Source organism: Gorilla gorilla, chromosome 15, assembly GCF_029281585.2.
Source record: "Gorilla gorilla gorilla isolate KB3781 chromosome 15, NHGRI_mGorGor1-v2.1_pri, whole genome shotgun sequence".
Lineage (NCBI taxonomy): Eukaryota > Metazoa > Chordata > Mammalia > Primates > Hominidae > Gorilla > Gorilla gorilla.
The window spans coordinates 67,140,676-67,166,353 of NC_073239.2; the positions used below are offsets into that span (position 1 = coordinate 67,140,676).

At 38.8% G+C, this 25,678-nt stretch overlaps 1 protein-coding gene across 3 annotated transcripts in view; it reads right to left on the reverse strand.

Annotated features, from left to right (window-relative positions):
- The window catches only part of SOS2 (SOS Ras/Rho guanine nucleotide exchange factor 2), a 113,834-nt gene that overhangs the window by 71,378 nt on the left and 16,778 nt on the right, over positions 1-25,678 (reverse strand). For all 3 annotated transcript variants that reach the window (XM_031001824.3, XM_055361453.2, XM_055361452.2), the window contains exons 2-4: positions 15,119-15,244; positions 11,792-11,923; positions 10,529-10,693 (exon numbers count right to left, since the gene is read on the reverse strand). In XM_031001824.3, coding sequence (XP_030857684.1) covers positions 10,529-10,693; positions 11,792-11,923; positions 15,119-15,244 — 423 coding nt within the window. The remainder of the gene's footprint in view (positions 1-10,528; positions 10,694-11,791; positions 11,924-15,118; positions 15,245-25,678) is intronic.

Here is a 25,678-nt window from a genome sequence, read left to right on the forward strand (position 1 = left end):
TAAAACCTAGAATAAAAGGAAAAAAAGTTGTTGAAGGTGGGAAATATTCAAATAAAATCGAGTATGGCAAAATAAATATTTCTGGAGATATGAACTAATGGTGAAATATGTACTAATACATATGTATATGTATATATGTATACTGTAATACACACACACACACACACACACACACATAATAGCAAAAAAAAAAAAAAAAAAAGCAAGCCTGTCTTTGGGGAACAATAACCCAAGCCAAAAATCCCAGTTCAGCCACTACTCGACTATGATTATGAACACATTTATTCTTTTGAAAGTCACATTCCTTATGTGTAAAATGTAACTGATAAGAAGAATTCAATGTGGTAATGTATATAAAATGCATACTACTACATCTAGCAAATAGTAGGTATTCAACATGGTAGCTCCTTGCCATATTATAAGGATGACAGTACATATTTGAGTAGGGTTAAAAGGAGAAAAGTGAAATGCTACTATGGTAGAGGCACACGATAGATCAGTGCGATGCATTTCTGATGCACATTTACTACAATGACCACTGCTATTACGTTCATTTGCTAAACCCAAACATCTCACAGATGCTTAAATTGTTGTAGCAACCACTTCTTCTTTCAGAAATGCTACCATGGACTTAGGTCAACCAACAGGCAAGAACTAGCTATAAATCAAAGTGAAAAAGAAAGTTGACTATACTTTTTTTTTTTTTTTTTTTGTGAGACAGAGTCTTGCTCTCTCACCCAGGCTGGAGTACAGTGGCATGATCTCGGCTCACTGCAACCTCCGCCTCCCAAGTTCAAGTGATTCTCCTGCCTCAGCCTCCTGAGTAAATGGGATTACAGGTGCACGCCACCATGCCTGGCTAATTTTTTTTTGTATTTTAAATAGAGACAGGGTTTCACCATGTTGGCCAGGCTGGTCTCGAACTTCTGACTTCAAGTGATCCACCTGCCTCAGCCTCCCAAAGTGCTGGGATTACAGGTGTGAGCCACTGCGCCTGGCTGTGACCATACATTTTATAATTAATAATACTTTTTTTAAAAAAAAATGATTAGACCTAGTTAATTATATATTTAAGACTGACTGAAAAGTACCAGCGAGTTCAGCATAAAGGTATACCCTGAAAAGGAAACTACAAAAAGTAAAAACTTCAAAGGGATGAGAGGAAATCCTGACAACACAATAACAGATATTCATTCATTCATTCTGAAAAACATCTACTGATCACCATAAACTGTACCACATGTTGGTAAAATACGCTAATAAAGTAAACATGAACTCTGCCTTCCTAATCTTTTTGAATCTAACTCAGAAATATCTTACAAGCATCTTTTAAATCTGGTCAGCTCTCTCCATCTTACTGCAGGCTTTAGATTACTCCACTAAACAATCACCATCTCTTACAAAGATACACAAGTTTCATAATTTGATCTGCCTGCCACAGGTCTTCCCAACCCCAGTTCTAAAATCATGTTACTAAAAATAAATGATACATAAAAATGATACTGGATTTCATTGCCTTCTACAAAAAATCCTAACTTCTTTAGGATAAAGGCCATTCATAATTTAACTCCAACCCACCTTCCTAATCTCATGTTCTGTGACACTCTCAAATCCCTCCCTTCCCCACTGCTTACTCCATGCAATCCACCTTCTTGTCATTGAAGACCATCATCCCCACTTCCCAGCCACTTTACATTTAAAGAAACCAGTAAGGCTACACAGGGAATTTGGTGATGAACTCTGATTTCAAACAGACATGCAAAATAAAGGAAGACATAAGACATAAAAACACACAGAAGAGCTACCACCCTCTTCTCTTCCCCACTAGAGACCCTTTTAGAGTAGGTCATACTTGCTAGCTGTAACTTCTTGCTCCCATTCACTTAGCAAGCCCATTACTATATTAAAACTGCTCTCACTATTGATCTAGTGTCAAATCTAATGGTGTGTTTTAGTCTTCCTACTTGTTTTCTCTAGTTTTTGACACAGCTGACCATTCTCTCATTCTTAAAACTCTTAAAACTCTCAGGGCGAGGCATGGTGGCTCATGCTTACAATCTCAGCACTTTGGGAGGCCGAGGCAGGAGGATCACTTGAGGCCAGGCATTCAAGACCAGCCTGGGCAATATAGCAAGATTCTATCTCTACCAAAAGTAAAAAAAAATAATAACCATGTATGCTGGTAGACACCTGCGGTCCTAACTACTCTGAAGGCTGAGGTGGGAGAATCACTTGAGCCCAGGAATTCGAAGCTGCAGTGAGCTAATATTGTACCACCACATTCTAGCCTGAGTGACAGAATGAGATCCTATCTCTAAATAAGAAAAAACACATATAAACCCCCCCGCCCCAAACAATTTTTCTCTTCTTGGCTTCTGATACACCATTCTGTCAGTGGGGCCTCCTCTATGACTTACCTTCTCTACCACCCACTCCAGGGTTCCATTCTTAAAACTCTTTTGGTCACATAATACCAAAGTTCCTGAATTTAAATGCTACAGGGGTCAGGCAAGTAACATTAAAATATATAAGAAACAGTGGGGATTATGGTAAACCGGAAGGTACATGCACCTAAAGAGGAAGTGTGCTGCTCAGTGCCAGCTATTTTCTGTTAGGCATTCTGATTTTCTTTTTTCATGAAAAGTCTGGGATTTACATTTTTATGTAAAATTTTTAGATCCGTAAATTTAAATGGATGGCAAATAATTCAAAAATTTAAAAAACAAACCTAGAGACCCTATTCACTAGAAGGTCACCAGTCTGAAACTGGGAGGATTGCTTGAGCCCAGGAGTTCAAGACCAGCCTGGGCAACAAAGAGAGACCCAGTTTCTACAAAAAAATTCTAAACACAGCCAGGCATGGTGGTTCAAGCCTGTGGTCCCAGCTACAAAGGAAGCTAAGGCATGAGGATCACTTGAGCTCTGGAGGTTGAGGCTACAGGGAGCCGTGTTCACACCACCGTACTCCGGCTTAGGTGAGTCCCTGTCACAAAAAAAAAAAAAAAAAAAAAAAAGAGAGCAAGCTAGCTCTTGAAACAGATGGAGTAATACTACCATGAAAGAGAAAATATATTCATACCCCACTCCTGGTAGCTTCAGATTTTTCTGGCCAGGCATGGGTGGCTCATGCCTATAATCCCAGAACTTTAGAGGCCAAGGTGGATGGATCACCTGAGGTCAGGAGTTCAAGACCAGCCTGCCCAACATGGCGAAACCCTGTCTCTACTAAAAGTACAAAAAATTAGCCGGGCATGGTAGCACGCGCCTGTAATCCCAGCTACTCAGGAGGCTGAGGTGGGAGAATCGCTTGAACACGGGAGGCAGAGGTTGCACTGGGCAGAGATTGCGCCACTACACTCCAGCCTGGGCGAAAGAGCAAGACCTTGTCTTTAAAAAAAAACAAAAACAAAAAAAAAGGCCAGGCGCAGTAGCTCATGCCTGTAATCCTAGCACTTTGGGAGGCCAAGGCAGGCAGATCATTTGAGGTCAGGAGTTCGAGACCAGCCTGGCCAACACGGCAAAACCCTGTCTTTACTAAAAATACAAAAATTAGCCAGGCATGGTGGCAAGTGCCTGTAATCCCAGCTACTCAGAAGGCTGGGGCAGGAGAATGGATTGAACCCAGGAGGCGGAGGTTGCAGTGAGCCAAGATCACGCCATTATACTCCAGCCTGGTCGAGAGAGTGAGAGTCTGTCTCAGAAGGAAAAAAAAAAGTATAATTCAATAGGTTAAAAACAAAAGAAAGAAAATATAGAACTCAACTGCTAGTATATCTAGATCTGGTGAACTAAGCTTCCTCAAAACAGCTTTGTGCCCTCTTATTCTCACCTTTTTTTTTGTTTTTTTTGTCCACTGTTGCCCAATGGCACAATAATAGCTCACTATAGCCTCAATGTCCCAGGCTCAAACAATCCTCCCACCTCAGCCTTCCAAATAGCTGGGATGCACCACCACACCCAGCTAATATTTCTTTTATTTTTAGTAGAGATGAGGTCTTGCTATATTCCCCAGGGTATCTCACCTTTCTTTCTTTGTTTCTTTTTTTAAATTTTTTGTAGAGATGATGTCTTGCTATGCTACCCAGGCTGGTCTCAAACTCCTGAGCTCAATCTATCCTCCTGCCTCAACCTCCAAAAGTGCTGGGATTACAAGCATGAACCACTGTGCCTGGCCTTTACCTTTCCTAAACACCAATTTCCTTCTTAAGCATTTATGTTCAGTTTTTCCAGTTTAAATACTATTTTCATTAATAGTAACTTATATACTAGAAGTTAAATTCTATGGTTCTTTCCTATGATCATCTAATTCTCAGCAATCTTTGATATGCTAGAACACCTCATATAGCCAAATGTTACTTTTATTTTTAAATGTAAAGAAATAGGGTTGATTCTCAAGTTCTCTGTCTGGCAAATTAAAGATATCCCTAGAAACCATATATTCAAACAATTTATTAAACAAATGGTCTGTGAGCTCTTGAACTAGTGATCTCTAGATAACAGTTTGGATATACTAAGAGCATACCACATCATACAATCTCATTACTTAGGGTTACATAACTAGACCCACATATCAAGTCATCGGGATTTTTTTTTTTTTTTTGAGACATAGTTTCACTTTGTTGCCCAGGCTGGAGTTAAGTGGTACTCGGCTCACTGCAACCTCCGCCTCCCAGGTTCAAGCAATTCTTGTGCCTCAGCCTCCTGAGTAGCTGGGATTACAGGCAATCGCCACCACGTCTGGACGATTTTTTGTATTTTAGTAGAGATGGGGTTTCACCATGTTGCCCAGGCTGGTCTCAAACTCCTGAGCTCAGACAATCTGCCCGTCTTGGCCTCCCAAAGTGCTAGGATTACAGGCGTGAGCCACCACGCCCGGCCAAGTCATCTGGATTTTAGCTAAGCATATGACAGTCTCTTGTGACAAATAGGGGATCACGACAGGAATGTCTGAAACAAGGACCAGCAAACTACAGGCCAAATCCAGCCCGCAGCCTGTTTTTGTAAATAAAGTTTTGCTGGAATATAGCCCATGCTCATTCATTTATGGCTGCTTTCATGCTACAAGAGCAGAGAAGAGTAGATGCAAGAAAGACGTACGGCCCACAAAGCCTAAAATATTTATCCCCTGGGCCTTTATAGGTAAAGTTTGTTGACCCATGAATTAAATAAAATGTGAAATAATAGCTAACTAAAAGGCAGTAATGAAGAAAAGTGGTAACTTTTAACCTAGAAGAATGCCACTAATAACATATGCTAGAAATCTCATTTCTTATATAATCCCTTTCAATTTTTTTTTTTTTTTTTTTTTAAGATGGAGTATTGGCTGGGCACGGGGGCTTACACCTGTAATCCCAGCATTTTGGGAGGCTGAGGCGGATGGATCACCTGAGGTCAGGAGTTTGAGACCCACCTGTCCAACATGGTAAAATCCCATCTCCACTAAAAATACAAAAATATTAGCCAGGCATGGTGGCAGGCACCTGTTATCCCAGCTACGTGAGACGCTGAGGCAGGAGAATCGCTTGAAACTGGGAGGCAGAGGTTGCAGTGAGCCAAGATCACGCCACTGTACTCCATCCTGGGTGACAGAGCAAGACTCTGTCTCAACAACAAAAAATAAATAAATAAAATAAAATAATATGGAGTCTCGCTCTGTCACCCAGGCCGGAGTGCAGTGGCGTGATCTTGGCTCACTGCAACCTCCGCCTCTCAGATTCAAAGGCACCTGGTCTTTTCAACATTTTTACTAAATAATTTTAATTCAAGGTTTATCAGATTTGTACACATTACAAAAACCTGGGTAGAGTATCTAAAATGCTGAATGACAGAATTCAATTTTTAAAATATCTACATATGCTGGAACATAGCCTCAATAACAGTATGAAATTTTCTAGGGATAAATTCATGTTCATTCTTACAACAATAACAAAAAATCAACAAGCACAAGTTGGAGAAATCAAAGACCTAACATAATGGTACTTCATGTGGAACAGTCCTCGGGAGTTTAGAAATCTGCAGACTCAACAAGTACACAGAGTAACATGGTGCCAAAATACTAATGCTGAAATTATTAAAGAATAGCATATAGAATGAAGGATACGTACATGCATTTCAATATACTCTGTTGGTCAGACCAAATTTGGACTATTGTCTTCACAGTTTTAGAAATCAGTCTAAAAGCAATATAACAAGGGGATCTGAAAATCCTGCCACATGAAGATTTTTTAAAACTCTCAAAAGGTGAAGATTTAGGACATGGAAAAATGCTTCAAATAAAGGAATGACTTATTCAAAAAAATAGTTTATGGCCTGGTGCAGTGGCCAACACCTGTAATCCCAGCATCTTGGGAGGTTGAGGCAAGAAAATCACTAGAAGCCAGGAATTCCAGACCAGCCTGGGCAACATAGCGAGACCCCATTCCTACAAAAATTTAGAAATTAGCTGGGCATGGTGGCAGGCACCTATAGCTCTAGCTACTTGTGAGGCTGAGGCAGGAGGATTGCCTGAGCCCAGGGGTTTGAAGCTGCAGTGAGCCTGGGTGACAGAGGGAGACTCAAGCTCTCAAAAACAAACAAGCTGGGTGTGGTGGCTCACGCCTGTAATCCCAGCACTTTGGAAGGCCGAGGCAGGCAGATCACAAGGTCAGGAGTTCGAGACCAGCCTGGCCAACATAGTGAAACCCCGTCTACTAAAAACACAAAAATCAGCCAGGCATGGTGGCGGGCACTTGTAGTTCCAGCTCCCTGGGAGGCTGAGGCAGGAGAATTGCTTGAACCTGGGAGGCGGAGGTTGCAGTGAGCCGAGATCACACCACTGCACTCCAACCTGGGCGACAGAGGGAGACTCCGTCTCAAAAAAGAAAAAAAAACAAAAACAAAAAACAAACAACAAAGAAAATGCATATGTGTTTTCACTTACATGTGGAATCTAGAACAAACTCATAGAGGCAGAGTAGAATGTGGTTACCAGAGGCTGAAGGGAAGGGGGACAAAACCTCAATTAGAAGGAATTGGGTCTTTTTTGTAAGATTTATTGCACAGTATGGTGAATATAGTAAATAATAATGTATTTACATTTCAAAATTGCAAAAAGTAAATTTTTTTGTCATTTCAATTTTTAAAAGAAATTTTTGTGGGTACATAGTAAGTGTATATATGTATGGGGTAAATGCAGGCATATAATGCACACATCAGAATAAAACGGAGTCTCCATCACCTCAAGCATTTATCCTTTTTTTGTGTTACAAACAATCCAATTAAACTCTTTCAATTGTTGTAAAATATACAACAAATTTTCGTTGACTGTAGTCACCCTGTTGTGCTATCAAATACTAGATCTCATTCATTCTAACAATATTTTTGTGCCCATTAACCATCCCCACTTCCCCCACTCCAGCTACCTTTCCTAGCCTTGTAACCATCATTCTACTAGCTAAGAGTAAATTTCAAATGTTCTCACCACAAAAAATAAGTATTTGAGGTAATAAATGTTAACAGCTTGATTTAATTATTCCACATTTTCTTCATAATCATAACATTACCTTGTACTCCATAAATATATACAACTATAATTTGTCAATTTATAATTAAATAAATTAATAAATAGGAAGGAGAAAAGAAAATAAAGTGCTCAAATAATGACAGGAACAGAAAAACCAAGCTAGGGCTCCTAATAACCAAATCTGGAACAACCGGAACTTTTTTTTTTTTTTTGAGACAGTGTCTCACTCTGTCACCTAGGCTGGTGTGCAGTGGCGTGATCTCGATTCCATGTAGCCTCAACCTCCCGAGCTCCAGTGATTCTCCCACCTCAGCCTCCCAAATAGCTGGGACTATAGTCACAAGCACACACCCGGATAATTTTTTTTATTTGTAGAGACATGTTGCCCAAGCTGGTCTCCGACTCCTGAGCTCAAGCGATCCACCTGTCTCAGCCTCCCAAAGTGCTGGGATTACAGGCATGAGCCACGGTGCCTGGCCTACAACATCTAAATAATGAAGTAACAGATTATGACCCATTGAATAAAATAACAACTCATTAGTCCATATTAAAATAAATTTGAGTGTGATGAAGAATAAGATACACAGTTTCAAAGTACTCCAGAAAATATTCATTTATTAATTACAAAAGGGAAAACAGTTAACTTCACAGATGAAAAGCCTGGCAGATAACTCCTTAATCAAGTAATCGAAGTCAACATCACCACCACTAATGAGACACAATGAAATCATGTGCCTGTGTGCCATCTGAGAAAATGCAATGAGAAGAACACAGCACAATTTCTATGATATTCCTGCTAAAGACCATTACCTGATTCTAACCAAGAGAAAACAACAGAGAAAAACCTAAATTGAGGGACATTCCACACAGTAACTGACCTGTAACTCTCAAAAGTGTCCAGGTTATAGAAGTTAAGGGAGGAGAGTTGATTCTAACATCTCTCTCCCACAGGATTACACTGCAGTGGTCCCTGTGCCTATTGCCATGGCCTCCCTTGAATAAAGTCAGCTTTACCACCTTTTTTTTTTTTTGAAACAGTCTTGCTTTGTCACCCAGGCTAGAGTGCAGTGGTGCAATCTCAACTCAGTGCAAACTCTACCTCCTGGGTTCAAATGATTCTCGTGCCTCAGCCTCCCAAGCAGCTAGGATTACAGGCATATGCCACCATGCCCAGCTACTTTTTTTGTATTTTTAGTAGAGACGGGGTTTTGCCATGTTGACTAGGCTGGTTTGAACTCCTGATCTTAAGTGACCTGCCCGCCTCAGCCTCCCAAAGTGCTGGGATTATGGGCGTGATCCACCACCTGGCCTGCTTTGCCATCTTTTTTTTTTTTTTTTTTTTGAAGTTAAGGGAGGAATGAGGAATTATTCCAGACTGAAGACGATAAAAATACATGACACATAAACAATATATGATTCTGGAATGAATGATTTTGGTAAAAAGATCATCATTAGGATATGTGACAAAACTTGAATGATGTTTGAAAGTTAGATGGTATAATGTATCAAATGTATTCATTTCCTGGATTTTGACTGTCAGTCATACTGTGGTAATGTAGCAGAATGTTCTTGTTTATAGGACATACTATATTGGCAACTTACTCTCATATGGTTCAAGTGGCAAGGGCTTACTTTTTGTTGTACTTCCAACTTTTCTATAAGTCTAAGATATTTTCAAAGTAAAAAAAAAAAAAAAAAAAAAAAGTAGCCATAATTTTGTAAGTCAAAATAGAGATAACAAGGAATTGCTACCATGATGTAAGTGAAAAGTCATTTCTGAAATTATGGCATCGTACAATCGGTCTCAGTCATTATAACTGCACGTCAGAATTACCTGGAACGCTTTCAAAGAACACTGAGGTTTGGAGATCCAATCCAGGCCAATTAAATCTCTGGGGGTGATATGCAGGCATCAGCATTCTTTAAAAAGCTTTCTATTAATTCTGATGTGCAGTCAAGGCTGAGAACCACCAGCACGTGCTAGGTCCTGAAGGTTGTTCACCCTGAGAGAGTTTCATTTAGGCATTTTCTCTGTAGTCTTTCCGGCCTCACCCGTGCTAAAGTTCATTACTTTCTCCACTGTACCTTGGACTTACTAGTATGATAGTTTTAATCATATTGTTCTGTAATTATCTGTTTATAATATTTTTATTTTGCAGTAAAATAAATACCTTCTAACACAAAGATTGCTATGTTATTCAGCGTTATAGCTTCAGTGGGTGCAGTGGCTCATGCCTATAATCCCAACACTTTGGGAGGCTGAGGCAAGCACTTGAGCTCAGGAGTTCAAGACCAGCCTGGGCAACATGGTGAAACCCTATCTCTCCAAAAAATATAAAAACAGCTGGATGTGGTGATGCACGCCTGTGGTCCTAGCTACTCGAGAGGCTGAGATAGGAGGATCGCTTGAGCCAGGGAGGCAAAGTTTGCAGTGAGCTGAGATTGTGCCACTGCACTCCAGCCTGGGTGACAAAGTGAGACCTTGTCTCAAATAACAGGAAGAAAAATAAGAAGGTAAGAAAAGGAATATAGAAGAAAATGGAAGACTCAATTTCTTCCCACAAGCAGCTTACAGCCAGAAAAGAAGACAAATATAAAAACAAAAAAATGATCAGAGGGGAGTAACTTCAACATTGCAGTCTAATTTTCTCTCCCCTGTGCCTCACTAAGCTATGCTGTGAAACCGAAGTAGGGTCTTCAAAATTACTTACACTTAAAAGTACCTGAGTCGAACTCTATATATTCTCTTTCTAAAAATATAAAACTGAAACTACTTAAATTGTTTTGAGGCCTTGGATGTTTTTTTTCTTGTAAGTAAAAGATTCTTGACCAAAAAAAGAGATCCCCATTCTGCCATATGCTTAAAAACCTGGAAATATCACGGTTACTCTGTAAAGCCAGGATTTTTCTCTCTTCCAGTACTAGCAATTATAAAAATTACTTATCTAATAATGTACACAAAAAGACTGAGGCAGAAATTAGTATAGTTGCTATTCAAGTTAAATTTAAATACCTTGTAACACTTACCTTATCCGCACACATTGACACTTTAATGTCCTGCTGAGATATTTCATAATGCCGGATATTAAAAACATAATTACCAGCCAATTTTAAAATATCAGCTGAGATATACTCTAGTACAGCCACAATATATAGGGACACATGGTAGTCCACTTTGTACCCTAATACTTCCTGTGAAAAGAATAAATAATTTAATTGCAAAATGTAGCACTGTCAAGTATTACACACTTAAAAAATTCCTATTTAACATCCTTGCTTATAAAAAATTTTCTATTAACTACATGTCTAAATGCATGGGTACCACAGGATATAAAATGAATCTTTGGTCCCTGTATTAGGGGATTTTTTTTCTTTTAAGAGACATCTAATCTAACAACTCTGCCTTTTATCAAACAACAACAATTGATCTTGATATAGAAATCTTGGGTTGGACTCCACTAAAAGCCTCTTAATACATTAACCAAAATTCATCTGACAAATATCAAAATATCTGCTATCTTCAAGGACTCTGCTTTAAAACCAGTATCCCCTAATTACAGTGGTTTCTACTGAGGGGAGGTATGGAAGTGTCTGTGTGTGTGTGGCAGGCGGGGCTGGGGGGCTTGAATTTGCTACAAAACTCTTAAAATCCATATACACCAAACATATTTTGCCCTATGCGTTAATATGTATCTAATAGCCAAACTAGGTCCTAGTCCACTTTTCCAGTATATAAAAAATAATCTGTGATAATACAAATTAATTTTAAAGACAGTTCTGAACTCACAGTAGCTTCTGAAATTATACACTTTCTTAATCAACAAATGACTGAGAATCATGGCCTACTACATAGGAATCAGTCAGAATAGCAGTCATTGGAAGATGCCATAAAGATGCCACAATGGGCCAGGCCTGATGGCTCATGACTCTTATCCTAGCACTTTGGGAGGCCAAAGTAGGTGGATCACTTGAGCCCAGGAGTTTGAGACCAGCCTGGGCAACACAGCAAGACCCTGTCTCTATTTAAAAAAAAAAAAAGATGCCACAAAATAATAGTGATGCATTATCACTATTAATAATTTTTAATATTGTCTGAAAAGCAATCTAATTTCACCAGAGTATAATCATTTTGTATACATATTTATACGATGTGTATGTACAAGCATACACATGGAAGTGCACATATACACACTAACACAGACCATGCTACACTAATGCTTTATAAATATAGAAATAAAATATTACTTGTTATAAAGAACACCCCCCAACTAATGGTTAATCTTTTGTTACCTTCAACGAAGGATGGATTTTGTCCACAGGCAGTAAAAGAGGATTTCTTCGTTTTCGTTTTTCTATAGCAGATTGTGCATCAGCAATGGCCCATTTATCAATTGGGTGAGGAAAGGTCTTCTGAACTCGCTCCTGCTCAATCACAGCAGAACCATTGTAGTATTAATAAAAGTGTTCATAAATAGGAAATTCATACAAAATTCAACTTGATCTCTATTCTTAATGCTAGCAGATAATAGTGACACAATACATTCTGATTCCTGTAATAAATAAATTTTTTGGCTTAAAAAAAAGGTCAGGCTGGGGGCGGTGGCTCACATCCGTAATCCCAACACTTTGGGAGGCTGAGGCAGGTGGATCACTTGAGCTCAGGAGTTTAGACCAGCCAGGCAACACGGTGAAACCCCATCTCTATTAAAAATACAAAAATTATCCCGGCATGGTGGTGGTGCATGCCTATAGTCCCAGCTACTTCAGAAGCTGAGGTGGGAGGACCGCTTGAACCCAGGAGGCGGAGGTTGCAGCAAGCCGAGATCACGCCACTACACTCCAGCCTGGGTGAGAGGGAGACCCCCAAAAGGAAAAAAAAAAAAAGGTCAACAGGACTATCAAAATTTTTCCACATAATTTTCATGGATAAAACAAAAAGGTAAACTTCAAAAAGAAAGCTTTAAACATAATTAAGATGAACTGGAAAAAGGAAAAAACAATACATAGGATATATAAGAAAGATTAAAGCGAACATGAAATAGTGTATTAGTGATTTTAAGTTAGGTTTCTAGAGTTAAAACTATTTACCTAGCAGAGCAGAAATTGTTCATTCATTTTTAATCATTACTATACAGCCACTCTCCTTTCGCTAATCTTAGAGCTTCAAATAAAAGAGGTCATGTATCTCTTGGAAGATGAAATGGGTGAGAGAGCTCAGAATGGCTTATGAAAATACGTACCTTGACAAAAACAATCTTAGCCTTTGTGGTTCATCTTGCTTTTTTGTTTTTGGAGACAGGGTCTCACTCTTGTCACTCTGTCTGTGTCACTTCTGGCTGAAGTGCAAGTGCAGTGGCGGGATCTCAGCTCACTGCAACCTCCACTTCCCAGACTCCAATGATCCTCCCACCTCAGCATCCCGAGTAGCTGGGACTACAAGCACATACCACTACTCTTGGCTAATTTTTCTATTTTTTGTAGAGACAGAGTTTTGCCATGTTGCCCAGGCTAGTCTCAAATTCCTGGGCTCAAGTGATTGTGTCCACCTCAACTTCCCAAAGTGCTGGGATTACAGGTGTGAGCCACTGCACCTAGGCAGTTCATCTAATTTTAATTTAATCAGTGATTCATTGGCATGAAAAACAAGAACTACTGAGATCTGAATTAAACTCTAATTTAGCAGGGTTTCCTATATTTATAGTTATAGTCTCAGATTTTAGCAAATTTAGCTATTGAAAAGTATGCTTTCAGTCTGTTTATTTCATGTTCAAAACTAGTAGCAGAGGCTGGGCATGGTGGCCCATGCCTCTAAGTCTCAGCACTTTGGGAGACTGAGGTGGGAGGATCCCTTGAGGCCAGGAGTATGAAACCAGCCTGCGCAATGTAGGGAGACCCTGTCTCTACAAAAAAATTTAAAAATTAGCCAGGCATGGTTGCACGCACTTGTAGTCCCAGCTACTTGGAAGGCTGAGGCAGGAGAACTGCTTGATCCCAGGAGTTCAAGGCTACAGTGAGCTATGATCCTGTCACTACACCCTAGTCTGGGTGATAAAGCAAGACCTTGTCTCTTAAAACAAAACACAACAAAACCCAAACAATTGGCAGCAGAGAACAGGGGAAAAAATGCTTTAATTCCAAGAATCCTGGAAAATCTTAATAGCTCAATCACTACAAATTAAGATTTTCCTTTATACTGAAAGTTGTTGTAGCTGGGCATGGTGGCTAACACCTGTATCCCAGCACTTTGGAAGGCTGAGGAGGGAGGATCACTGAAGGCCAGGAGTTCAAGACCAGCCTGGGCAACACGGCAAGGCCCAGTCTTTACAAAAATAAAAATAAAAATTAGCTGGGCGCAGTGACACGTGCCTGTAGTCCCAGCTACTCAGGAGGCTGAGGCAGGAGGACAACTTGGGCCCAGGAGTTCAAGGCTACAGTGAGCTATGATCATGCCACTTCACAAAAAGAAAGAAAGAAAGTTGTTGCTTATAGAAACAAATTTCAAAAAAAAAAAAGGAAATGTAAACAGTATAGTATAAAAGTAATTTTTGAAAATATAAAAATTAGCCTGGGGTGCACGCCTGTAGTCCCAGCTGCTTGGGAGGCTGAGGCAGGAGAACAGCTTGAACCTGGGTAGCTGAGGTTGCAGTGAGCCAAGATCACACCACTGTACCCTAGCCCGGGCGACAGAGTGAGACTCCATCTCAAAAAATAAAAATAAAAATAATTTTTGATACCTGTACTATTAGACATTTGTTTTTAGCAGGAGAAAAATAATACCAATTTTATTAATATTAATTTTATGTGCACAGGGTGCTTTTATACAAAAGAAGTAAAACTCTCCCTAACAGATATTGATAAAAATCCAAAAATACTCCCATGTAACCAAGGCAAAACAATTATTTTAGTACTAATTTAAACATAGTTTTTCAGATATATATATGTACACACACACACACATACATTTTTTTAAATCAATGAGCAAATGTCCTCAAAATTTACACTAATATTTTATTGAGGTAATATTTATATGCAGTAAAATATACAGATCTTAAAATGTACAATTTGCTGAGTTTTAGAAATGCTTATGTCTGTGTAACCATCATCTCAACTGACATAGAGAACATTTTTTTTTTGTTTTTTTTTTTTTTGAGACGGTCTCCCGCCTCAGCCAAAGTACTGGGATTACAGGTGTGAGCCACCGCACCTGGCCTTATTATTCAATATAAAGTACTATGTTTTGAGTCCTCTCTAAAAAATATGTGCCTAAACCCAGGTTATGAAGATATTTTCCAGAATTTTCTTCTAGAAACCTTGTAGTTTAGCTGTTATGTCTAAGGCCATGATCCATTTTGAATTAATTTTTGTCTACGGCATGAGATAGGTTTCAAGGTTTTTTCCCCTCATAAATGTACCCAGTTGTTCTAAGTTTTTTTTTTCTGAAAAACTTGCCTTTCCTCAATGAACTGCCTTGACATTTTTGTCAAAAACAAACTGACCATATATATCATACATAATTTCAGTGGTCTTAGTTTTCACAATAATTCAGAATGATATAGATACAAAAATTAATTCATACAGTGGTTGAGTGACTTTTTGAAATGACAAAATAATTTTTACCTCTACATCTTGAACAGTCCTTGGCTGGGCCATGCATAATTTATTAAGCAGCTGAAAAATCAGCTCTTCAATATAATAGAGAGACTCTTCATTAGCTGAGAGAGTGGGATGCACTTGTTCCTGAACCTTTAAAAAAAAGTTATCAGTTAAAGTAATGGCAAAATAATATAAATTGAACAAAAGTCAAAGAGAATCTTATATATAATGTTTTACTATAATGGTTACTCAAAACAGACATAAAACACAAAATGAAGAAAAAAACTATTTGTTGGTCTCTGTAAACTTTTCTTAACCCACAGAGCAGTGGTTCTTAAGCATTTTTGGACCCTTTGAAAAATCTATGGAAAGCCATTGAACCCTCTCTTCCCTATCACCAAAAAGCATATACACATAAACTATTCTATACAATTTCAGAGGAACTGTGGATACCCTGAAGTCAATAAACCTACTTGAAGTCTACGCAGGTCATGAATCCCAGTAATAAAGGTAACATCTGAAAAACCATACTCCTTTACAAATTATAGAGGTGCTCTGTGAAATAGGTGCTACTCAGCTTTCACAATAGCACTGTCACCACCAGCTATGCTAAGCACCCCACCTTTTTTTCTTTTTTCTTTCTTTTCTTTCTTTTTTTTTTTTTTAAGCAGCTGCATCCTTCTAGGGATGAGCCGTTTTTGTTTCTAAATTTTCTGTCCTAAATAATAATCCAGTCTGACTGGATATAAGAAATATGGTAAATAATAGTACCTAGCATACAGTAGGTGTCCTATAAATATTTGTTGAAAGAAATTTAAAAAAGTATTGCTTTCCTTTCTTTTCTTTTTTTGAGACAGGGTCTCACTCTGTCACCCAGGCTCACTGCAGACCTGGGGTCAAGCAACCCTCCCACCTCAGCCTCCCAAGTAGCTGGCACTACAGGTGTGTGCCACCATGAGCTGGCTAATTTTTAAAACTTTTTGTAGAGATGAAGTCTCACCATGTTGCCCAGGCTGATCTTGAACTCCTGGGCTCAAGTGATCCTCCCACCTCAGCTTCCCAAAGTGCTGGGATTATAGCATGAGCCACTGCACCCAGCCTGCTTTAACTTTTTATGCCATGAAGTCAGAAGGATATCAGAAGCACTAACACAAAAATAGATAACTTGAATAGCCTCATAGTTAAGCAAAAGTAATTTAAAACCCTCCCCACAAAAAACACAGCATTGAAGTTAACCATTTCATTTGAAGTCTCAAAATTTACCATAGAATTCTTCCTAACATCACATCACGTGCCACCACTAAACCGACCACTGCCAAACAATGATTAGTCTACGATTTAGACTTTGCCATTTCCTAAGAGATCCATGCCTGAACAAAATGAGAGTTTTAAAAAATTAGCATAGGCACGGTGGCTAACACCTGTAATCCCAGCACTTTGGGAGGCCGAGGTGGGTGGATCACCTGAGGTCAGAAGTTTGAGACCAGACTGGCCAACATGGTGAAACTAAAAATACAAAATTAGCTGGGTGTGGTGGCACGTGTCTGTAATCCCAGCTACTAAGGAGGCTGAGGCAGGAGGATTGCTTGAACCTGGGAGGCAGAGGTTGCAGCGAGCAGAGATCGCACCACTGCACTCCAGCCTGGGCAACTCCATCTCAAAAAAAAAAAAAAAATAGCATAAAATTGTGCATTATAGCCTCATATTTTGTAAGTCTATAGGATTTATAGTAAAATCCCTTCTTTCATTTCTAATATTAGTTATTTGTGTATTCGTTCTTTTCTTGATCAGCATCTCAGAGGTTTATCAATGTTATTAATCTTTTAAAGAACCAACTTTTGGCTTTTATGATCCTATTTTATGTTTGTTTTATATTTCATTTATTTTTGCTTTATCTTCATTATTTCTTCTGCTTTTTATGTTCTTTTGCCAACTTCTTGAGATGGATACTTTGCTCATTTTTGTCAACCTTTCTTTTCTAATATGTATATTTTCTCTAAAACTACTTTTGTAAAAACCCACATATTTTCATATGGAATATTTTTGTAATCATCCAGTTCAAAATACAGTCATCCTTCAGTGTCTGTGGGAAATTAGTTCCAGGACACCTGTGGATACCCAAATCCATGGATGCCCAAGTCCTTTATATATAATGGTGTAACATTGTATACAACCTACACACATCCTCCCATATACTTTAAATCATCTATAGGTTACTTATAACACCTAATACAATGTAAATGCTATGTAATAGTGGTTATATTGTATTGTTTAGGAAATAATGACAAGAGAAAAGTCTGTATGTGTTCAGTACAAATGCAACCATCCATTATTTTCCCAAATACTGTTGATCTGAGGTTGGCTGAATCTACGGATTAAGAACCCAAGGATAAGAATGGTGGACTATAGTTTCTAATTTCCATTATGGTTTCTTCTTTCACCTTAAGAATCTAGAAGCAAATTTCTTTAATTTTTAAACATGAGATTTTTTAAAAGGTTTTTAAAATTGATTTCTATAATAATCACGTGGTCAGAAAACATACTTTCTTTTTCATTTTTATTTAGTTATTTAATTTTTTTGAGACAGAGTCTCATTCTGCCACCCACGTTGGAATGCAGTAGTGCAATCATGGCTCACTGTAGCCTTGACCTCAAGCTGGTCTTGAACTTGTGAGCTCAAGCTATCCACTCACCTCTGCCTCCCAAAATGCTGGGATTACAGGCATGAGCCACCATGCCTGGCCAGAAGACATATTTTCTATGATTTCAATCTTTTGAAATTTGTTGAGACTCGCATTATAGCCCATTATATGGGTCTACCTGGCTTCACTGACAAACTCATCAAACATAAAGGAAGCAATACAACAATCTTAAGCGAACATTTAGAAAATTTTTTTTAAAAAGATACTCTCCAATTTATTTTGGGACTAGACTTTATATAAAAACTCAGAAAGAAAGATGAAAATTATAGGCCATTTTTAGCTCAGCACAGTGGTTCATGCCTGTAATCCCAGCACTTTGGGAGGCCAAGGTCAGAGGATCGCTTGAGGCCAGGAATTCCAGACCAGCCTGGGCAACATGGCAAGACCTCATCTCTCCAAAATAAAAAATTAACTGGGCATGGTGGCATATGCCTGTAGTCCCAGCTACTCAGAAGACTAAGGCAAAAGGATTACTTGAGCCCAGAAGGTCAAGGCTACAGTGAGACATGATGATGCCACTGCACTCCAGCCTGGGGGAATGAGCAAGACCTCATCTCTAAAAGAAAAGAAAATTATAGGCCATTTTCACTTATGAATCCAGAAAAAAAAAAAAGCCTAAGTAAAGTGTCACCTAACTAAATTCCATAATGTATACAAATAAGATTATACAATCACAGCCAGGCATGGTGGCTCGTAATCCCAGCACTTTGGGAGGCTGGAAGTGGGTGGATCATCTGAGGTCGGGAGTTCGAGACCAGACTGGACAACATGGTGAAACACCGTCTCTACTAAAAATATAAAAATTAGCTAGGTGTGGTGGCACAGGCTTGTAATCCTAGCTACTTGGGTGGCTAAGGCAGGAGAACTGCTTGAACCCGGGAGACAGACGTTGCCGTGAGCTGAGATCACTGCAATCCAGCCTGGATGACTGAGCGAGACTCCATCTCAAAAAAAAAAAAAAAAGAAAAGAAAAGAAAAAAAGAAAAATAATATGGCCATCCCAATATATATGTAAAAAAGCCATTTGAAAAATATTCAACATTCATTCATGATAAAATCTCTTTGTGGGCCCGGCACGGAGGCTCACACCTATAATCCCAGCACTTTAGGAGGCCGAGGCGGGTGGATCACTTGAGGTCAGGAGTTCAAGGCCAGCCTGGCCAACATGGTGAAACCCCATCTCTACTAAAAATACAAAAAATTAGCCACGCATGGTAGAAGGCGCGTGTAGTCCCAGCTACTTGGGAGGCTGAGGCAGGAGAATCGCTTGAACCCGGGAGGCGGAGGTTGCAGTGAGCCGAGATAACGTGCTGTTGCACTCCAGCCTGGGTGAGAGTGAGACTCTGTCTCAAACAAACAAACAAATAAAAAATCTCTTTGTGAACTTCTTTCATTTGATAAAGGATGTATACTAAAAAGCTACAATAGGCTGGGTGCGGTGGCTCAGACCTGTAATCCCAGCACTTTGGGAGGCCGAGACGGGGGGATCACAAGGTCAGAGTTTGAGACCACCCTGGCCAATACGGTGAAACCCCGTCTCTACTAAAAATACAAAAATTAGCCGGTGTGGTGGCAGGTGCCTATAGTCCCAGCTACTCGGGAGGCTGAGGCAGAAGAATCGCTTGAACTGGGAAGTAGAGGTTGCAGTGAGCTGAGATCATGCCACTGCACTCCAGCCTGAGCGACAGAGCAAGACTCCATCTCAAAGAAAAAACAAAACAAAACAAAAAAAACTACAATAAAATCATAGTTAATAGTAAGACAAGACACTGACAGCTTTCCTTTTGAGATCAAGGAAAAGGATATTTTCTATTATCATTTCTATTCCACATTATATTTGGAGGTCCTGGCTATTGCAGTAAACCAAGAAAAAGAAAATTTCAGAATTGGTAAGGAAGAAACAAATTTGCAGATCATCTGACTGCCCATTGTGATGGTTAATTTTGGGGTGCCCATATAACTGGTTACACACTATTTCTGGGTATGTCTGTCAGGGTATCTCTGGAGGAGATTAACATTTGAGTTGGTAGACTGAGAAAAGCAGACTACCCTCCCCAATGTGGCCTTATCCACTTGACTAAAGGCCTGAATAGAACAAAAGGCTGAGAAAGAATTCTTTCTCTCTGCCTGACTGTATTTGAGCTGGGACATCGGTCTTCTGCCTTCAGACTCAGACTCAGACTGGAATTTATATCATCAGCTCTTCTGGTTCTCAGGCCTTCAGACTAGAACTAGAATTATACCATTGGCTTTTCTGAGTCTGCAGCTTGACAAATGCAGATCTTGGACTTCTGGGCCACCATAACCTCATGAGCCTATTTCCTTACAGTAAATGTCGTGTGTGTGTGTGTGTGTGTGTGTGTGTGTGTGTGTGTGTGTGTGTGTGTGTGTGTGTGTGTGTGTGTGTTTCCTATTGGTTCTGCTTCTCTGAAGAATCCATGCACCCATGGAGGACAAAATAATGTACCCATGCAGGACAAAAATATTGTACACATAAATTACCTGAACTCATAAAAAATAAACTTTTCTTCAACAAAGCTAGCAAACAAAATTTTTAGGCCAGGTGCGGTGGCTCACTCCTGTAATCCCAGCACTTTGGGAAGCTGAGGAGGGAGGATCGCTCGAGCCCAGGAGTTCAAGACCAGTCTGGGCAACACGGTGAAACACCACTTCTACAAAAAATTAGCCAGATGTGGTGGCACGCAACTGTAGTCCCAGCTACACGGGAGGCTGATGTGGGAGGATCACCTGAGCCCGGAGGTCGAGGCTGCAGTGAGCCATGATTATGCCACTGCACTCCAGCTTGGGTGAGAGTGAGACCTTGTCTCAAAAAAAAAAAAAAAAAAAATTAAATAGCATTTACAGTAGAATTTAAAATACCGCGTACCTTGAGTACATGATAAGGTACACATGACTCCTAGGGAGAAAACTAGACTTTAAGAAAAATTACAGAGCTAAATAAATGAAAGATGATACCATGTTGGTGAACTGTCAGACTTAATATTGTATACAACTGAATTCTCTCAAAATTGATACATGCAGTTATAAAATCACAATCAAAACCAAGCAGGTTGTTTTGCTAAAAATGCCAAGATAATTTCAAAATGTAAATAAAAGTGCAAAAAGCTAAGAAAATCAGTCATATATTCTTTTTTTAAAATTACTGACAACAAAGTCATATGTCTGTAAGGAAGTACAAGGATTTGCTCCAATGGTTGTCAGGATTTATTACAAAGCTATAGTAATGAAGAATATGACAATGGCATAAGGATAGAGAAAGAAATCAATGGGACATAACAGAGTCCACAAACAAGTCCACATATATATAGATGCTTATTTACACAGATGGCACTGTAGAGTATGAGGTGTGGCAGAGAGTTGCAGGGAGGCAGGGAAGTGTATGAATAGTGTTGAACCACTGCAGAAAAATAAAATCAACTCCTACTTCAACCTTTACCCAAAAATCAATCCTAGCTGCATGTTAGGCCTAATAAATAAATACACCCAATAAAGCTCTGACAGTGTAAAACTAGATAATATCTTCATGATTTCAGGATTGAAAAAGATTTCTTATATAGGACACAAAAAAATTACTAGCTATGAAGGAAAGAACTGATAAACTTTATATTAAACTTTAAAATTTAGGTTTATCAAAAGACATCTTTAAGAAAGTAAAAAGGCAAGTTACAGAGTTGGAGAAGATATATGTAGTACATGTAACAAAAGGCTCATATCTAGAATATATAGAGAACTCCTAAAAGTTCAGTAAGAAAAAAAATGATAAAAATCCCAAGAGGAAAAAATGGGCAAAAAACCCTTAAACTAGCACTTCACAAAAGAAGAAATTCAAATAGCCTATATATATATTAAAAAGTGCTCTAGCTCTTAAGTAATCAGAAAAATGTAAATTAAACGACCATGAAAACTATCCACTCACCAGGCAGCAAAACTAAAAATTCTGATAATACCAAATGTTGGTAACTATGTGGAGCAATGGGAACGATCACACACTGCTACTGGAATGTAAAATGTTTCAATCACTTTCAAAAACTTTGCCATTAAGTACTAAAGTTCAAGATATGTATAGTCTATGACTGAGCAATTCCACTATAGGATATATATATATATTCAGGATAGATTTACATATATTTCTTTAGAGCTATACAGTCCAATATAATAGACGCTAGCCTCATGTGGGTACTGAACACCTGAAATGTAGCTCCACTGAGTTGAAATGGGATGTTGGTGTAAAATACAAACCAGATTCAAGGATTCAGTATTAAAATAAGAAGTCAAATTCTCAATTTTTATGACACATGCTGAAATGATTAGATTTACTGGGTTAAAAATATGTTATTAAAATCAACTTCATCTGTTTCTTCTTACTTTTCAACTGTGGCTATGATAATTTTCGTTTTTAACTTTTATTTTAGATTAAGGGGGTATATGTGCAGATTTTGTTACCTAGGTATATTGTGTCATGCTGAGGTTTGGGGTACAAATGATCCCATCACCCAGGTACTGAGCATAGTACTACCTCCTCTATTAGTCCCCGGTGTCTATTGTTAACATCTTTATGTCCATGGGTACCCCATGTTTAGCTCTCACCTGTAAATGAGAACATGCAGCATTTGGTTTTTTTTGTTCCTGCATTAATTCACTCAGGAGGGAAAATTTTATTTATTTATTTTTTAATTAATTTATTATTATTATTATTATTTAAATTTTTGAGACAGGTTCTCGCTGTGTTGCCCAGGCTGGCCTTGAACTCCTGGGCTCAAGCAATCCTCCTGCCTTGTCCTCCCAAAGCGCTGGGATTACAGGCATGAGCCACCATGCCCAGCCTAGGAGGGAAAATTTTAAATTACATGTGTGGCTCACATTGTATCTCTTCTAGACAGCAATGCTCTAGAGAAATGTTTACCAGAAGACATTCGCTAGAAGGCTCATAAATAACATTATTAATAATACCTTCCAAAACTAGAAAAGAATTCAAATATTCATCCAGAATGGGACAGATAAATTGTGGCTTATTAATACAATGGAATACACACAGTCAAAAAAATGCAGTAATAATGACAGCTACATAAAATGTGGATGCACCTTGAAAAAACGTTGGCAGAAAGAAGCCAGATAAAAAGAATACATACAATGGGATTCCATTCACAAAGTCAGACAAAATTAAATACAAAAATAAAAAATAAACAAATTCAGAACAAATTAAACAATGGTGTTAAGGGATACACGCTGAGATGGAAAAACTTAAGAAAATCAAAACAGGCCAGGCGCGGTGGCTCATGCCTATAATCCCAGCACTTTGGGAGGCCGAGGCAGGCGGATCACGAGGTCAAGAGATCGAGACCATCCTAGCCAACAAGGTGAAACCCCGTCTCTACTAAAAATACAAAAATTAACTGGTCATGGTGGTGCACACCTGTAGTCCCAGCTACTCAGGAGGCTGAGGCAGGAGAATCGCTTGAACCCAGGAGGCGGAGGTTGCAGTGAGCAAAGATCATGCCACTGCACTCCAGCCTGGCAACAGAGCGAGACTCCGTCTCAAAAAGAAAGAAAATCAAAACAGTGAATACCACAAAAACGGTTACCTTTTGGAGAGTTATCCTGAGAAAAGTGCTGACAATGTTGTGTCTTCTTACCTGAGTGTTAAATAGGTGTTCCTTAAACTGTATATTTATCCTTTACACATTTTCTGATTATATGTTACACTTCACCATAAATGAGGTTTTCAAAAGTTTGAGAATCATCTAGCAAACAGAGGAAATTGAGGGGGGAAATTATCAATAAAATAAGTCTAAAGGGCTTTTCTAGTGCCCATGTCACTGAACAAAATTTAAATGTCAGGACCCTGGAGACAAAGAGAATATCCTACAAGACTGGGAGGACAGGGAAGTGAGGAGGAGCAGATTATATATGAGAAGCAGACATTAGCTTCAGATTTCAACAGTAATACTAGAAGCTAGATGGTAATGATGTTCAGCCTGGAATCCAAGATACCAGCAATATCAAATGCCATGCTAACGTGACATTCTTAGATAGAATAAGGTCCAAAACTTTATCTCTCACGTAGTGTTTCTCATTAACCTTCTGTCATTTGTACTACACTAAAACAAGGGTATGAATCAAGAAAGAAAAATATGGAATAAAGAAAATAAAGGAATCAATAGAGAAGAAAGGTCAAAGGAATGCCCAGGATAAAATGAAAGGAAATTATAGGATGAGAGCTGTACAACAGGAATAAAGGTGACCAGTCCACACTGGTGCAGGTCAGAAGGCTCTGGGAGAGACTGTCTCAAGAAAATGAACTTGACAGAGTATGCAATGGGATGAAAATCTTGATAGAATATTTAGAAAACTGGTAAAAAGTTTGAATTTGGTAATAAGTGTACTACACAGAAAAACACACAAACAAGAAAACAAGATAATTAATAACTCCAGTAAAAGCAGTGAGTTAGAAAAGAAAAAGCAGATTAAATAGCATTTACAGGCTGGGTGTGGTGGTTCATGCCTATGATCTCAGCACTTTGGGAGGCCAAGGTGGGGGTGGATCACTTGAGGCCAGGAGTTCAAGACCAGCCTGGCCCACACAGTGAAACCCCGTCTCTACTAAAAATACAAAAATTAGCTGGGCCTGCTGGTGCGTGCCTGTAATCTCAGCTTGAACCCTGGAGGTGGAGGTTGAGGTGAGTGGAGATTGTGCCACTGCCCTCCAGCCTGGGCGACACAGTGAGACCCTGTCCCCACCCCCCAAAAAAACCCCAAAAATAGCATTTACAGTCCTAATAATGTAAACTTTGAATATTAATCCAACTCAAATTAAGATATAACTTTGAAGTGGGGGAAGAGAAAGTGGAAAGTGTGTGTGTGGTTGGAGGGGAATGTATGCGCATATTAAATCCTTTGTGCCACTGCACTCCAGTCTGGGCAACAGAGTGAGTCCCTGCCAAGAAAAAAAAAAAAAAAAAAAGAGAGAGAAAAAAGAGAATATTAAATCCTTACCCTCCGTGGTAGGAAGTCAACAGATAACATCCAAAACAGAAAAAAACATGAAATAGCAATATAAGCACTTTTTCTTTCTTAGAAATATAGAAGTAAATAAATCACTTTGAAAAGTTAAAATGGTTTTCTCCAGGAAACAGAAAATTTTGTGTTTAAGGGGGAAGTAATGCTATTTTTCATAACAAGCTTCGCAGAGCTAATTATCTTTTTATTTACATAAATAATTTTGACAAAATACAAACTAATTGATAAAGAAAAATAATTTTGAATTGGGGAATGGGGAAGTGGAAGGCCATAGTAAGGAAAGACTACTCTTTGAAGAAGTCTGGTCCAAAAAGTCTAGCAGTAAGGCAATTAGAAATTCATATAGGACCAATAATAAAAAAAAAATCAGGCTTTCTAATGTATTTCTATGTTAGAAATATGTTTCTAACATATTTTCTAATAAATTCAAATTAGGTTTTGGAGAAATAAATATTTCCTCTTATACCCTGCACTTCTTTAACACAGCCAGAGATAACTTAATTACATTTTAACCATACATTTCTAATAGATCAATCGACTTTTAAAAGACATTTTTAAAAAAATAGACATTTAACTAGGCGTAGTGGGGTGCCTGTAGTCCCAGCTACTCTAGTGGCTGAGGTGGGAGGATTCCTTGGGCCGAGGAGTTTCAGGCTTCCAAACATAATGAAACTCCATCTTTAAATAAATAAATAAACATTTATATTGTAAGTGTGGCAGTAGACTTCATAAGGCCGTTTCTTTTTTTTTTTTTTTTTTTTCTTTTAAAGATGAGGCCTACCTAAATTGCTCAAGCTGGTCACCAACTCCTTGGCTCAAACAATCCTCCTGCCTCCGCAGGCCC